The sequence below is a fragment of the Protopterus annectens genome, chromosome 10.part0, assembly GCF_019279795.1.
Source record: "Protopterus annectens isolate FY-2018-M chromosome 10.part0, PAN1.0, whole genome shotgun sequence".
In the NCBI taxonomy this organism is placed as follows: domain Eukaryota; kingdom Metazoa; phylum Chordata; order Ceratodontiformes; family Protopteridae; genus Protopterus; species Protopterus annectens.
In genome coordinates, this window is record NC_056744.1 from 29,165,356 (window position 1) to 29,182,735 (window position 17,380).

The following is a 17,380-nucleotide window of genomic DNA, read 5'->3' on the forward strand; positions in this document are numbered from 1 at the left end:
TCTTTGTATCACTGAGGATTGAAGTCACCAAATAATGACAGACATTTGAGTTTCAAACGCTAAGTCACTGAGTAATGACAGACATTTAAGTTTCAGATTCAGTGTCATTCAGAAAAATACATGCAAACAAAACTTGCTAATATAATAACTTTCTACGTTTTTATAAGAGCAATATTTAAAATTTGTCTCTATTTTAGGACATTTGTCCACCATTAATTTTGTCTCTGTGCAGATTTGTTGTGTTAAGAGGTTAAGTAGTATAGTCTCAAATCTTTTATAAGGTGGAAAAGTTAAGCCTGGATTACTATCAATAAGAACTGTACAGATTTGTGAAATACAGTCCACGCCCCCTAGTCTATAAACAGTTACGAAACTACATTGGACGAGATCGGAACGTTTAAGAAGCAGTTGCAGCTTTTCGTCGGACAGATTTAGTTCCAGTCCACTTTCCTTCATTATTTTGGGTTCTATGTCAGGCATGGCTTGGTGTTTATTACGGAGATTTCCCCGATTATTTATGCCTTCTCTAGGCTCCGTCCGGACAAACACGTTAAACAGTGGGGAGAGTGCTTCTGAGTTCCGTAGTGCTTACAGCTTGGATAAGTTATACCCATCTTCAACTTTCAACTACAGCTGTCAGGTGATGGTGACTTGAGTTGAAGGGTACAGAGAGCAAGTGTTTAGTATATGGGCTAGTATCGCACTTTAAAGACATTATGCGTTATGGTATTGATTGCTTTCATTATTCACGGTGAAGTGCTGTTTGCTCACATTGCTTATCTGACACGAGTTATGATAGAACGTCAGAATTTCAGTGCTATCGCTGAATTGCTTATGCGGGGGTGTATTTATGCATAAGCCCCTTACATTCCCAATGTGTTTTCAGTTTTTGTTCAGATGTACGTGTCACTTTTTTCCTGAGAGGTGTCGGGTTCCTGATATGTGTGTAACTTTATACTGTATTTTGTAAAGTTTGTCTTATAGTGTTGTTTGTGACTGTATTTATAACTCTCATTTTGCTGTATATTTTGATCCTTTTATCATAAAAATTGTGGTTTTCTGCCAAATTAGTGGTGGATCATTAAAGACTGAAGTTGGAAAATAATGACGGACATTTGAGTTTCTGACTTCATACCCTTCAGAAAATTCACGCTAATGCAAAACCTGTTATTCTATCAATCTATTAACTTACTAAGTTTGTATGAGCAATATTTAAAAACTAGCCCTGTTTTGGGCCTTTGTACCACTTTTATTTATGGCGTTGTCTAGATTTCTCGCTCTGAGGTTGAGAGGTATGAACCGTAATAGTCTTCAGTTACAAAACTTTTTTTTTTTTTATTTTATCCCGAGTAGCTGCATCATTGACTCTCTTCTACTGTATTTTTTACGTGGTTCTAACATTATAGTGGTGTATTTGGTCTGGGCACTGGGGAACTTGCCCTACTCTTTTCAGTAGGTGCTATGGAGTCTTTTACATGCTCCAACTCAAACAGATGGGACCTCGTTTTTTTATTTTATTTTATTTTTTTTTTGAAAAAACACACCCTCAGAAGTGCACCCCGACTTGTTTCACCGCAATGTCAGCTATCTATTAATAAAAAAGGGTTGAAATTAGAGGGAAAGCACTTGGGTTCTGCAGCTTGTGCTTCGTGTCTATAATATTCAGAAAGTACTTTGAAGCAAAAGATTTTATGTGTGAGTTTTAACATAGTGTAAACGAAATGACTGGTGTAGCATCAGTTAGATTATCACCTGTTCTGTGAAATTCTTTACTTTAGTCTATAGTTAATTTATGAAATGATCATCACAGTATTCTGACCAGATTTTGTTATGAACACAAACCTGTATTATCAGTCGTGGCTGCAAAACGAGCATACACTACATCTTTGGGTGCTACAGATAGCTCTGTGACATATTAACTTATTTATCAGAACCTATCCTGGTGAGCGGTGGGCATAACATAGAGTAGTAGTGCTGTATATGATGATCCACTGCAGGATGGACTCCCCCCATATATATATACACAGATCCAGTTTAGAGGATAACTGGTTTACTTTTGGGTGTGTCTTTGGGATGTAGTGGAAACTAGAGATCCTAGCAAAAAACAGACATAAGCAGCAAGGAGTTATAGACTGCACACAGGAGATGCACTGTTTGAAATTCAAATGGAAAACCATTGTACTACTGTGTCGCACTGTCATAATTCATTGAACTGGGTTTTTGCAAGCATGTTTGCAAGCAATACAGATATTATATTTTGCCCAAAGTTTAAACTTTTCTGGCTGTGTCAAGGTGTTTCTCATCTTAGATGTATGTCCAAACTACTTTTACTGAATTGTCGGTCACAGGAATTGTCTTGATCGAAGTACACCTTGCCTGCAAGGACATACAGTGTTTTGAAATGTAATATATTTTTCATTTATTGTGTCGAAATGTGTTCCTCATTTCTTACAACACTATGCTGTAGCCTCTTGTGTACCATTTTCTATGACCGTGATTACTCCTTAGTGTCCATTAGACCCTATCGTAAGCCTGTTTCACATAAGTTTTACTCCCACATTGCCTTTGTTTAGCAGCAGTGTCCAAGTGCTTGCAGTCTGAAACTAAAGTGTCTTATGTGTTATTCAGCAGTTACCTCCTGCCTTTCTCTGTAAATATTTGTGTAAACATTTTTCACTACTTTCTCTTTTCCTCATCTCACCAGTGATGTCCATGTGATGTGCTAAGTTTAAACATTTTTCTACTATGAAATTTAATCAAAAAATGTTTGCACATAGCTTGCAGCTTAACAGCCTTAAAATACAGTTCCCCCTTAAAAAACAAAATGTAATAAATGCAGCAAATGCACACTTCATTCACACCATAAAACTTCTGAAAGGTAAAATGTAAAAAGAACCACTGCTGCACATTTCTTTTGACTTTAGATTAACGGACATGCCAGCATTTACTCAAGTAATAAGTCTTTTTTTTTTTCTTCTTATGGCTATCTATTAATCGATCATTCTTCTTTTCTGTGTCCTCTTTTCTTAGGTTTTCATGCTATTTGTTGAAGCTTCTGGTTGATTTGTGTGTACTTGCCTTTATTTTACTGGGACTTGTAGAAGAAATATGTATGAATGTGTTTGTTTTATGTTTTGTGTACTGGGTTGTTTGTCCAAGTTTCGTTTTCAGCACAATTCCAAGAATCTCTATAATTACAAAAGTAAAATATATCAATAGTGTAGCATCAAAGCACAAAGACTGTGTGTTTGACAACTAAATGTGTAGATACACTTGTAAGTGCTGAGTACTCTGGTAAGGTAATAATTCACATCAAACCATAAAATGCTTAATGTCATACAAGTCATATTTACCTGTTAAGATGGTACTAAGGTGTAGTGGTAGTGTCAGTTGTGAGACTCTTGCATGTTGGGTGGCATCATAGTTGGAGTATGTTTTGTACCATTATAGTGCAATGGTCATCTGATTTTCAGAGCTCGTACGGTCAGAACAGCAACTTTATTGTACTTTACTTGTATATTGCTTGTGTGATTTTTTTTCTTATATAACTTAAGTTCTCTTAGGTTTCAGTGGTTACTGATTTTGATTATTATTTTCTTTTATGATTTTTATTTGTTTGTAACAGAATGTGACTTCTTTAAATGTGTATGCAATTAACTTGCTAAAAGCACAAATATCTTGTATAGTGACACCTGATAACACTGGTGATCTATGTTCCTCATGTAAAAAAAGTTGAATGATTTCCTTACCATTATTAGAAGTAAATCTAGACTTTACTGACGATTCCACTTGTGCAATTGGCATGGCTTGGAGAACTGTTTTATATATTAATGACTGAACTGGTGAGATTATGTTAGGCAAAAAGCAAATAGAACACATTTAGGAAATGTATATGGTATGTAAAGATCATTCAACTCCTATGAAACAAGATGATCCCCCTGACAACTTTGGGATTTTGGATGCAAGTATTTAGCAATCTGAGGATTCAGAGTGTTTAGAAGGAACCAAAAAAAGGAAAACAAATATTTAAGAAAAAAATAACCTGATAAATGTCTGTAAAGTAAAGAGAATGTATGCTAAAAAGGACACTACTTTATGTAACGCACATATTATAGGGAATAACATTTTTCTGTCAGAAAACCTTCAGTCTACAGAAAAAAGGCATAATTTTCCCAAAGGAGAAGGTAGAAAAAATAGGCAAGGGGCAGGTGAAAAGGAATAAATCGAAACTGAACATGGAAGGATTGAAGAACATCACTGTAAGAAAGAGACAGATGTTGCCTACATGGCTCAAGCTGTGGATGTACAAAGCCAGCTGCATGAGAACTGTATGCTTGCAAATTTTAATATGGAATGAAAACAATGGGATTATTAAGACTAATGGCGATGAAGATCATTCCTTTGGAACAATTGATAGAGTAGATATTACTGTATTAGAAATTGAAGATCTTTATATCCGGTCAGAAATTATATTCTTGTAATTATTTTACATTTGTTGACCGGGATAGTCCAACGGATACATGTCCATTGTCAATGGAGGCCCGGGGAAAAAAGTTCCAAGGTAGAACATACAGTAAAAATCACAAAATGATTACAGGTAATTAGAGATTCTTTTATCTAGTATTCTCTTACTATTTACTGTTATACGAACTGATACTTAATATTTGCAGCGAAGATAATGAACATCGAATAGTGTCCTGCTTGCCAGGAGCAAAATAGAAGATGTGAAACAATCCTTGGAACGCCTTAATGTAAGGAAGTACAGATCTGTTTTCATTCATGCTGGTAGAAATGATCTGATCTGCAAGGACACACTGACTGTTAGTAGGGAACTTACAGTCCGGTTAGTGTAGCTTGTACTGGTGTTGGGACATAATTTTCACAAATCACATATAGAAAGGATAGTCGGGTCCCTGTGAATAAAAAGATATTTTGGATAAATACCTACATGGAAAAAATGTCCCATTTTAAATAGTGGAAATGTGTAGAGCATCCAAGCCTAATTTTGGGCACACACCTATTCAGACAGGATGGCGTGCATTTGTAAATATCAGCAAAGAGAATTTTTGCAGCAGATATTTTGCTATATTTGACTAACACTAGGCAAGATTTTTACCAGGTCGAAAATTTAACAGTTCACAGATAGCTGATCATTATTAATGCTCCTAGCATTAACAACAACGTTTTTTTATTTTGGAAAATTTGCTGTGTGTCCACAAGGTTGTTGTTGTAACATAATTAAAGAACAATGATTGGAAACCAGTTCTGCCAGGGTATAAATGTGTTTTTTTTTTTTTTTTTTAACAGACATCCTAACAAAAAATCAGGTGAAGGTGTTACTGGCAGCTGCAGTGGTGCAGCGGTTAGCGTTGCCACCTCACAGCAAGAGGTTCTCCAGTTCGATCCTCGGCTGGAGTGCCTTCTGTGCGGAGTCTGCATGTCCTCCCTGTGGTTGCATGGGTTTCCTCTGGGTGCTCCGGTTTCCTCCCACATCCCAAAAACATGCTGTAGGTGGATTGGACACTCTAAATTGGCCCTAGGAGTGAGTGCTTGTGTGTGCCTTCTGTGGAAGGTTGGGTGCCGGGCTGGCAACTTGATACCATAAAGACTCCACTGCCAATCCTGAGCGGACAGGTGATCCGCTGTGGCGACCCCTAACTGGGAAAAAAACGAAAGAAGAAGAAGATAAAATCAATACTATAGATTGTGTAAGTGTGATTATAAAGCTGAACCTGGAACATATCCCCAAAGTCAAGTGCTGATGGACCTAGAGGAATTCATAGATTTCTTGCATGAAACACAGGATGGAATAATAATATTAGCTGGGGACTTAAATTTACCAGAAATGGATTTGAATAGTATTGTTTCAACAACATTGGTAAGAAAATTATTCACTACATATGTTCAGGAACAATAATTGCTTCAGATTTTTTTTTTTAAACAAGCTACCAGGAAACTGAACATACTAGACATTGTTAGCGTTGCTATCGAAATTACTGTTTACGTTTTGCCACTGTTGATGTACAGTGATCATGGGGTTATAAAGATTAATTTGTTACTAAATAATTCTGCCAAATCTAAACCAACGCACAGAAGATTAATTACAGATTCTATGCAAGCAGAACAGTCACTATGTAAAACTAACTGGAGAGATGTGTTCATTGGAAAAACTGCAGATGGAATATGGAAAATTTTGAAAGAGGAATTGTTTGAGTTAAACAAAAAAAAAAAAAAAAAAAATATATAACAAAAAAATGTTTAACATCAGGATCTATGCATACAGCATCAGGGGGATATATTTTCATAAAAACAAGATACCTGATCGAGGTGAGACTAAAAAAATATAAGATATTGAAGAGAGGTCAAACTGCAACTTTGAAAACTGAAATAAACAAGCTGGACAAAGAAATTTTAAACATAGTAGGTGTGTACTAGGCTAATGGCCCTGCGGCCTTCACAAGCCTAGACCACAGGATTACCCTGGCATCGTGCCACCCGATCTTCGTTCCCAGTGCCTCTGTCGAGTAAAGCCACTGGAGTGATCCTTGGGGTGAATTTTCTATTTCCCATCCACTCATCAAGATTTCTCTGAGGACCAGTGAGGTGTTCTGCTTGACATGTATGGGAAGTCTGTTCCATAGCCTGGGCAGTCTCTAGATAATTAACCTGTACCTCCAGCATGTTCTGTTGATTGTGGTAATGAGGTTGAGGTCTCTGGAGCATGTGGTGCGGAAGGATTGGGATTTCTAACAGAGATGGGTCAGACATGGCTTTGTAAGTCAAGCAGAGATCACTTCTAAATAGGTGATATGAGACAGAATATTTTTTTTAGTCTGTCCATATAGGACAAATGTTTAAAGCCTAGGATCCTCTTTGTGAGGTACTTTGCGGCCTCTCCAGTTGTTGCAGGTGTTTAGTGAGGTACATGCCAAATGGGGCAGTGTACTCGATGATTGGCCTAATGAGGGAAGAGTAGAGGGAGACAATGACCTCTTTCTTCCTGGATGCAAAACCCTTAGTAATGATGTGCCACATAGAAGGACTCTCTGTCCTCAGTGGCAGTGTGGTGGTCAAGAGAAGTTGCTGTCAACCTGTGTTCCCAGATCTCTTGTAACACTTTCTGTGTTCAGTGGACTACCATCAATGTGATAATTCATGGGAACCGGGTTTTTCCCAAAGGGGATGATGACACATTTTTTTGGCATTAAGCTTAAGGCCATGGTTCTGACACAAGTCGTTAGTCTCAGTGAGGCCTTTCTGTAGGATGTCAACATCACTCAGGGAGTTAATAATAGCTTCCAGCTTACAATCATCTGCGAACTTTGTCAGCCAGAGCCCCTTCATGCTGGCCTGGACTTTAGAGAAGTAGATGCCAAACAGGAGAGGACCCAGGACCGAATCCTGTGGGACTCCAGTCGTGACTGGTCAGCAGTCTGACTTGGCGTCAGCTACTTTCACACTGTGGGTACTACTTGTGAGCCAGTTTGCAACCCACCTAGTGATATAGGGGTTGATGGCTAGCTTGTTTTTCTATGATTCCTGAGTGGGGAATGGTATCGACGGCCTCGACCAGATCAAGGTAGGCTGTATGAACCACCTTGCCTTCATCCACAGCTTTGGTGACTGACTCAAACAAGTTGAGCAGGCATGATCTATCCTTCACAAAACCAAACTGTGTGGGATCCAGAATCTGGAGATTCCCTATATCCTTGTTTATTAGGTCCATGATGATGCATTCCATAGCTTTGCATATCAGACTCATCAGGCTAATGGGGCGATAGTTCCCAGGGTCTGTAGTCGCTTCTCCTTTGTGGAGAGAGATGACTGTAGCAGTGCCCCATTTGGTAGGGACAAAGCCTGAGGTGAGGCTGTGATTGAACAGGGCACACAGGTGAGGTGCCAGTTCACTCTGTAGTTCATGTAGAACACAGCTAGGGATATTGTCAGGTCCCATAGAAGCTGTATTATTGGCCTTGGACAATGCTGTTTTAATCTGTGCAGCAGTAATACTGGGTGCCTGGCAATGTACTGGTATTATGACTGGTCCCTTGGGGGGGGGGGGGGTAAAGTTGGCACTGAATCTGTCGGCCAGTATATTGGCAATATCTGTTGGCTCTGTATAGGAGGTACCATTGTACATTAGCACAGAGCAAATCTGGGTATTGCCGTGGAGATTCTTTACATAACTATAGAAGGCCTTGTGGTTTTCTTTACTATCTGCTGCAATTCTATTTTCATAGTTAGCTTTAGAGGAATTGATAAGGAATCTCAAGTTTTTGTTAAGGCTGATAAGAGAGTTTTTTTCCTGTCTTGGGACTTCACCTTATTCAGCATCAGTTTCCTCCTCCTGTTGTAGGGTTTGTTTATGGCAGGGGACCACCAGATTGGCTTCCTTTTTTTTGGAGGTGGCGTCTTGGTTCTGTTGGGTATGGCAAGATCCATGCATTTGTTTGTACATTGCATTGGTGTATGATTCGGCAGTCATGCAACTCATCTCCATTTGCATGAGTGCCATGAAATTTGCTACCTCTGTTTTTAGGAGCACAAAGTTAGCTTTGGAGAAGTTTTTCATGGTGGTTACCTTTACGGGGGGGATGTGAATTTCCAAGATGATTAGTTTGTGTTCGGATCTAACCAGGGAGGAGTTGATTATTGGTGTAGAGCAACAGTCGCCCATGTTAGTAATAACCAGGTCAAGGATGTTGCTACCTCTAGTGGGGATCACAACAAGCTGGTCCAGGGCAGTGGAATTAATAAATTCCAGAAAACGTTGGGCAAGTGTATTGGTACACGAGTAGTTTTCCCAGTTAATGGAGGGGTAGTTGAAGTCACCCAGTATGAGAGTGTTAGGTTGGACCCTAATATTTTCCAAGGTGCTTAGGAATGTGGAGTGTGAGTCTTGGGACATGGTTGGGGACCTATAGCAGGCTACAGCCTGAATCTCTGTCTTATCCAATGTTAGCCCCACCTGAAGTATCTCAGATGAGTTATATTGGGCTACTAGTCTGGAGGTGTGTGCATCCTTTATGAATATGGAAACACCATTGCCTTTGGAGCTTTGGTCCAAGTTCTGGGGCCGAAAGGTGTGGAATGAGTTATAGCCTGGTAGTGCGGGGATGCTTTCTGCTGCCTTGAACCAGGTCTCTTTTACGGCACAAATGTTTATGTTCTCCATTTTAAGGAGTGCTTCAAGTGAGTGCATTTTGAGATTTAGACTTCTAGCATTGAGCAGCATGACCCCCAGATTGCATAAGTTTGTAGCTGTTAGTGATAATTTTGGTCTTTGGAACACCTCCTAAGAAAGGCACTGTGGGGTGTCAAGAACCTTGACCAGTATCCGGAAGCCCAGGGGTGACAGATACAGGCCATCTCTGGCAAAGCATCAAGGTCTGTCAGTCATGTCATCCCAGGCAGATATATACTGGATCCCCTTAGAATGACACCAGAAACTTAGCCAGTTTTTGAAATCCATCATTTTCTGCTTGTACTGTGGTATAATTCTGGGTGATGGTAGGATGTTGCTCAGGGCTAGGGTTCTACCCACCTGGGTTACATAATCTGAAAGCTCCTCCAGGTCTATTTTCATGTAGTCTAGGGAGGTACGTCTCGGGTCATTCACACCCACATGTACCAGTCATGTTTGTACCTGTTGTTGAGGGACTTGAGTGCGTGCATTATGTGGCGGATCCTGGCACCTGACAGGCAGCTGACTGTTACTTTCTCCTTGTTCAACCTAGTGAGTGGGACATCAATGTGCCTCACTGTTGAGTCACGTATGACTAGTGTGTTGGGCATGCTGTTTTGCCTTGGGGGCTTTTGAGTGGCACGCTGTTTAGGAGAATGGCACACTGTTTAGGAGAGTTATGTGTCTTGTGATTAGTGTTGTGTTGTGGTTAAGTGCGTTTCTGCCTTGGAGGTCTCTGCTGTTTGGGTAGATTTTTATTGAGAGCCTCCGCGAAGGTGGGTGTTTGGCTTGTGTTTTTATGTGAAGGCAGTGCTGATGTGTGTTCTGGAGGGCCGTGTGTTCCATGTGGTGTGGTGCATGTGTTGACCTCCTCTTGACCAGCTATTCCTGTCTTGGCTGGAGAGTGTGTGGCTTCCAGTTTGGATATATAAGTGCATCTCTCGCAAGTTTGAGTGTTGGGAGGTAAGAGGAGAGGGTTCTCAGTGTACATGAAGCAGTTGCTACATTGCCTCCGGATGCCCATGTTCACCAGGTTAGTAGGAGAATGCACAGGGAACTGACCTTTAGACATGGCTGGATGGGTGGGCATTAATAATAAGTATTGGAGCAGTTTCCTTGTAGAATGTTTAGTGCTGGTAGCACTCTTGTGTGCTACAATAATTGCTACAAGAAGTCTGGTAAAGTGCTAGACTAATACGCTAGTAAAAGTGCAGGAGAGGAGAGAACTAGTAGATCTAAGGGAAAAATTGAAGAGCAGATTTTGGCACTGCTCAGAAGCTTACAAACAGTCCTGGATACAGCAAATCTGTATCTGGACTAGACTAGTTACAGGAAAGGCGGGAAAAGCATAAACACAGGGTCTTAAACCAGAAAGTTGAAAGAGATGGAAAAATTCCCCAAATGACCAATATACTACAATTTCTGGGACAGAAACCACTCCGCTTGTGTAGATAGGCTACCTAGTGCTTACCACTCCCACTGATAGAAGCTTACAGCCAGTCCTGGATACAGCAAGGCAGGAAACAAGCTTAGAATTTTTTTTTTTTTGTGTGAGAGACAAGATCAAGAAAAGTTTGAAGAAAATTTATATAAAGGTATTGAGCTTAATAGGAAATTTTTTTTTTATAGATATGATGTGGAAGGAGTAAAAACATACAAATTGATAAACTGTAGATTCTAATATGTATTCTCAGATGCAACAGATTTATAGATATATTTAGAAAATCTTATGCAAACCAGTTTGGCTTTACAAAAGGGGTGATGAGTTGTCCTAGTGACATCCAGGTAACCGCAGAAATTGGAATCAATTGGATTATATTGAAAAAAACCTGCACAAACTGGATCCAAACAAAGCACGGGGAAGAGACGGAATTAGTAATAATAACTTGAGAACACTTCAATAATTTACAGTACCATTGTATTATTTTCGAAGTCATATAAATATGGGTGATTTCTCAAGATTGGAGACGTGCGTATTAAACCTGCCTTTAAAGGAAAGGGGGGAGCAGGACAAACCCAGAGTCATATAGACCCCTAAGTCCACTTTCATGTTGTGGAAAAATAATGGAGAAGTTAAAACTGGGTAAGTTATTGACAGAATTGGTTAGACTTGAAACAATATGTCAGCATGTATGTATTGAAAATAGATCAGTTACCACCTGTAATATGTTCTATAGCAATATAATCGCAGCTATGAATGAAAAATTGCGCTGTGTAATTTATATAGTTAACATCAGCATTTGGCAGGGTCATACACAAAATACTGATCAATAAATGAGAACAACTATGTATCGATGTCATCTTGATAAGATGGATAGCTGCATGGTGTATAATAGGACATAAGTATCATACAGCAATTGGACAGGTGAAATTCTTGGTTACAATCGGGGTGTCTTATAGGGCTCCGTGTTTAGATTGCATCTTTCAAGCACAACATTTTTTCAAGCGTAACATTTTTTCATCTGAAGTGTTCTACAGTCTGTATGTAGATTACCTGAACTTGGGTAAACTGATTACATGCGTTACAGGTAAGGGATGTCTGCAAAATAACTTGACTAAATTGACTATTTGGGCACGGGAGAACAATATGCCTATAAATGCATCAAAAACTATGCATATGAGATTTGGGAGACATAAACTGAAAGGTGAATATTTATTTAATACAGAGCACAGTGATTGAAACTGTAGATTCATGTAAGGACCTGGGTATATGGGTATATCAAACTGAGTTTTTCTAATTTTATCAGCCAGTTGTTTAAATATATTTATAGAACTATAGGTTGTATAAATAGATTTATAATGTCTAGGAAGTCAGAAATGATGGAAGTCATTGTTAGTTACATTAGACCCAAACTTGAGTATAAAATAACAGCATAGAAGCCTTATAAGAAAACCAGCATGAGTAAACTGGAAAGAGTACAACAGAAATGTACCAAGGGCATCAATGGATGTGAAAATTTTTAAGTTATTATGAAAGTCCAAAATATCTGAACTTGTACAGCATCTCGTATAGATATTTAAGAGGAGATCTTATTCGGGTATATAGGACATTTAGAAACCACCACCTCTGGGAATGTTTGTTTGGTGTTATCAAAAAGTACCATAGAATCATCAGACAATCTATGTAGAAGATTCTGTAGGAACGAGAAGTGTACCAATTGACTCTCTGACAGAGTAGCTGATGCATGGAACAAATTTCCAAATTACATTAAAGCAAGTAGTATTTTTTAAGAGTAGCCTGGACACTTATTATGGGAATAAGTGTTTTGGCATATTGGCAGGCTAGAAGGGCATTAATGCCCATGCTTGAAATATTTGTATGCATGCATGTATGTAGCAAAATGTTTTTCACATATGTGAGGAGGAAAGCAAGTCAGTAAGTCATAGTTTGAGAAACATTCTGATAAAGTGGTGAAATAGTACTGGAGTTTAAAAAATTATTCTCTGAAGAAAGAAATAATATTATAAATCGAGTTCGATTCTTGGCTGGAGCTCCTTCTGTTTGGAGTCTGCATGTCCTCCCCGTGGTTGAGTGGCGTTCGAAAGACATGTGTGAATGGGCGTGCCTTTGTTGAAGGTTGGGCGTTGGGCTGGCACTTCGGCACCGTAAAAATCTACTGCCAGTCATTAGCAGACCGGAGTTCCGCTGTGGCTACCCCTAACCGGGAAAAGCCAAAAGAATTGTTCTTAGTCGTTCTTATTTATTTTACTAAAAATAAGTCGTAATAATAAAAGACAAACATTATACTTAATGATATCTGACCTTGATTCCTAAACAACGGCAGACAAACCACCTAGGCTAATGCTACAAACAGAATGTTTGTAGAAATGAAACCCGAGGCTGAGTAATGCTGTCCACAAAAAATGAATCAAAGTTCCGTTTAAAAATAGGTTTTAATGTCTTCAGAATTAAAAGTAGCAATAAAAGTTCCTTTTCATTCACAAAATATAAGCGCTTTCAAAAAAATCTTCATCAGAAAGTTCCAGCTTTGGGTTTCATTTCTACAAATATTCTGTTTGTAGCATTAGCCTAGGTGGTTTGTCTGCCGTTTTTGCTGTTTTTCTTGTTTGGCAGTACAACCTCAGCAGTGGGAAGGTATTTTTTTCTCTTCATTCTTAAACAAGGTGTAGAGAATTAAGTTGTGCTGTATTTTGTTGGCCAGCCTAGTTCTATTGGACAGAACATGTTTTCAGAAGAGACCTGAGGTGAAAAAATATTGTAACGTTTGTTTTTTTTTTTTTTCATGGTTTTGTAGGATTCCTAACGTTTTACATGATTTTTATTAAATAATAATGCTGCAAATCTGTCTGGATGTCTTGAAATGGAATTGAAATAGTCAGAGTGGGGCAAGTCTTTCTCTGCTGTGCATGCTAGGGATTACCGTTTCAAACCTTACTGGTCCACTTGCCTACATCTCTGATGTATGGGGGGCCACTAAAGACCCTACAAAAATCTATGTAGGTGCAGGAAATACTTGCACTCTTCACATTTTTAGCATTAATAATTTCCTCTGTGTACGCTAAGCACTCTGATATACATTTTAGTGCAATGTAATTCCTCTTTCAGACTTGCCATCACCCTGAAGTGATTTGCATGCATGTGTCAGCAGATGGTAGGTGGGAAAGTACAACAACTGTGTTTCATGTAATACTCTTGCTTACTCCTGCTTTAACATCTTGACCCGGTTAGAAAATGCTTGGCATTTACTTCAAATTTTGGACACCTGCGTCCACCAGCTAAGCATTTAACGGACACAATTTGGTTATTCTTGTTGAGTTCGAGTCACGGTATTGTTGAAGATTATTACCGATATGGCAGGTTGAGAGTTCATATGTCCTGTAATTCGTAATTGTTTCTTGTTGGTTGACAAAGTCTGCATTTCTTTTTTTGTTTGTTTTTTGTGTGCTGCTTGCAACTTGCATGCTTAGAAGGCCTTATACATGTTTTTCTTTGCTTTTCCAGATTAGAGATCATCAAACAGGTTTCAATATACCTGTGGGTAAGTTCATCTGCATGTCTGTGTTTTAAAGAAATTAAAACATTTGTATTTAAAAGCAATTTGCAGAAGCGATTTGAACGTTTGTGCAAGAAAAGAAAACTGACAGTTATACGTCGTAGGAATTTTTGCTGAGTCACTTCTAATTTGATTCGCCTTTCACCCTTGTATAGTCGGGATGCTGTGCTGTTTTTCGGGGTGGGTGGTTGAATGTGAAAGGAAAATGGATTGCAACTTTATTTTTGTTACTGATATTATGTAATATTTAATGCTTTACTATTTTATTTGTTTAGTACACAGGATTACATCATTTGTCTATCTTTGCAGTATGTTGCATATTTTTTCTTCATAATGAAAAATGAGTTCCATTCTGTATTTTTAATGATGTCTGAAGTCAACTGGCAGTACAAACATCACTGGATTTTCTTAAGTTTAAAAGTCTGCTGTGACCTCAATGAATCATGTTTTACTTAGTCAAATCCATAAGTTTACAGTGTAGTCATCCTGCCCCTTTTTATGGAGTCGTGTGATGACTGTTAACTAAGTATTATAAGGATCACTTAAGGGCACGCTCCCTTCAGGTCAGTTGGGTTTCAGTGAATTGTATTTAGTATTTTATAATGGCTATGTAATGATTAAAGTATTTTAAGGCATTTTAACACTTTTTCAACTGTCAGTCTTTATGGAGCCAGTTTATAAGGTATTAACTGCTGCATTTTATTATAGATCCATTGACTTTAAATGAAGTGCATTCCCATATGATCTTGATAAAATCTAGCTAATCATAATCATCCCCTACTATGGGGGACATGGTTGCTTAACAGCAGTGAACTTCAGTACTTAATCACGTTAAGGGGAATATTCTGAAGTCAGTACAGTGGCCAGTTCACCACTTTGTCTTATGAGGGCAGCAACTGCATTCTTTTCAGTGGTGGCTCTTATTACAGTACTTCCTTTAATGTGACATAAAACAGTAGAAGCAACCATATTCCTTTCAGCATGGTGTCGGGTACATTGTCTTACTAAAGTGTTATATTTCCCATGATGGATATATGAAAAGGGGTGACTGTAAGTAGAAACTTACCCACTTGCTGCTTGCATCTTTCTGAATTTAACATTGAATGCTGTTATGACACTGTAAGCTGAAAAGGTTATAGAGATCACAATGTGCCCAGTTATTTCTAGAACAATCTGAGTAGTTCACCTCCTGTACTGTTGGTTATTGTGTATACTAGTGACAAACTGTAATTGGTTTGTCATTGTATTTCATTTGAGTAGGAGTTATGTTTCGCTGACTTAATTGTCATGAGCTGTTTTTTCTTTTTCAGATCGTCTGAAAATAACATATAGTCGGAGCAGTGGACCAGGAGGACAAAATGTCAACAAAGGTGCAAAAATTTTACTTCATTAGTTTTGCTTAGCATCAGTAATAATAATAATAATACTAGTAATAAACCAGGTAAGCTTACTGGAAACATGGACCATTTTCAGGGGTGACTCACGAGCAGTGTCTGGTTAAGAGACTTGTTCAGAGTCGCACATTAGGCAAGTAGTGGCTGTAGAAATCAAACCCAGGACTGCTGTAGGGGTGAGGTCTAGCGGCACATAGTCTTAAATCTTTGTACCTAACTGCCAGAATGGTGAATTGTTGAATTGTGAGGTTAGGAGAATATTGAAGTAAGAACAATGCGTGGAAGTAGCAGTTCACTGAAGGTTTCACAGTTGACATTTCAGGTTACTAGACATTGAAGAATGCTTTAAAGAATGATGCCTGGATGCAGTTTTTCAAACAAGGCCTGCTGTATGGCAGAGTTGGTGCTACTATGCATTGATGATGCATTTCTGGCATGATGCTTAGAAACAGTTTATTCTCTATATAGAGAGTGGCTGTAGAGAATTATCATACTAGAAGCAAACATGATTTTTTTAAGAACTTATTCAAAAAACCTAAGTTTGTAGGTGGAGGAAGGTTTCAGGTTTTTATGGAATTCTGTTTTTGACCCTCCTGCACCCTGCTGCAATCCAGCGCCATTTCCTTTATAGGCTATTTTGTTCCTTCCATTCTCCTGACTTCAGAAGCCAACATAGAAGCCAGTCCTTGGGTGATTTGTAATAGTCACTTTTTGCTGTTATGTTTTTAATTCTCCTACTACTACTCTGTTGGGGCTGCTAAGTCCAGTCCAGCGCCTGCTGTGCCAAGTGGGTATATGAATACAATACTCACACAGTACTGAAATTTCAAGCAGACCTTTGGTGGTGGTCTACTCCCACTTCTAGTTCTATACAGGAGTGCAGTTCTTGGTCTTCACCCTTGTAGTTGTTGTACTGCTACTGTAGTGTGACAAAGCCAATTCTGCCACCACTTGATTGGCAGGCATTGGCTTCTCACTGCTATCCCTGCTTGACTTTTCCAGTAACTGGAGAAATTGAAGTCATCCGTGGATTTAGGAATGCAGTCACAACTTTATAAATGCACACTACAGAGTGGGTGAAGTAACATTCGGAAATGACGCCATGAGGCAGTTATTCATAGATGGTGTGACTATAGGGTAGTTCATCCTGTCCATGAAGATGGTAGAACAAAACTAATGGATTTAGAGTAGTACAAGATGAAAGTGATGCAGCCTGACTCAGAAAATTATATTGTTAAATGTAACGTTAACACCTTTTATAACATTTTTTGCAGCAGTGTTTATTTTTATGGATACAAGTCTGTGTTTTTGCTGTTTAGAGTGTAGTGTGATGTAGGTTCATAGGTTGGTACTAGGCTATCAGCCCTAGGGCCTATACAAGCCTAGCCATAACAATTCCCTGGCTATTTCTTCCCACAGTATTTACTTCCCTGGACCCCTGTCTAGCAGGGTGACTGATGTGATCCCTGGGGCGAATTTCCTATCTCCCATCCAATCCTCAAGGTTCCTTTTGAAGAGGGCCAAAGAGGCGCTCTGCTTGACATATATGGGCAGTCTGTTCCCGAGTCTGGGGAGTCTCTGGGTCAGGAACCTATCCCTCCAGCATGTTTTGTTCATTGTGATGACAAGGTTTAGATTCCTGGAGCATGTGTCTCTGAGGGATTGGGATTTCTTTAAGTGTAGCATGCCCAACAGCTGTGGGTTTGATATGGCCTTATATGTTAAGCCGAAATCGCCTCTGAATTTTATATATGCAACAGAGTATAGGTGGTGTTTTTTTTAGATGG

General features: G+C 38.9%; 1 protein-coding gene across 1 annotated transcript in view; it reads left to right on the forward strand.

Annotated features, from left to right (window-relative positions):
* Positions 1 to 412: 412 nt before the first annotated feature.
* MRPL58 (mitochondrial ribosomal protein L58) overlaps positions 413 to 17,380 on the forward strand; it is a 240,575-nt gene continuing 223,607 nt past the window's right edge. The window contains exons 1-3 of the mRNA XM_044084977.1: positions 413 to 640; positions 14,148 to 14,184; positions 15,510 to 15,569. Of these exons, the coding sequence (XP_043940912.1) occupies positions 470 to 640; positions 14,148 to 14,184; positions 15,510 to 15,569 (268 nt within the window). The 5' untranslated portion in view covers positions 413 to 469. The remainder of the gene's footprint in view (positions 641 to 14,147; positions 14,185 to 15,509; positions 15,570 to 17,380) is intronic.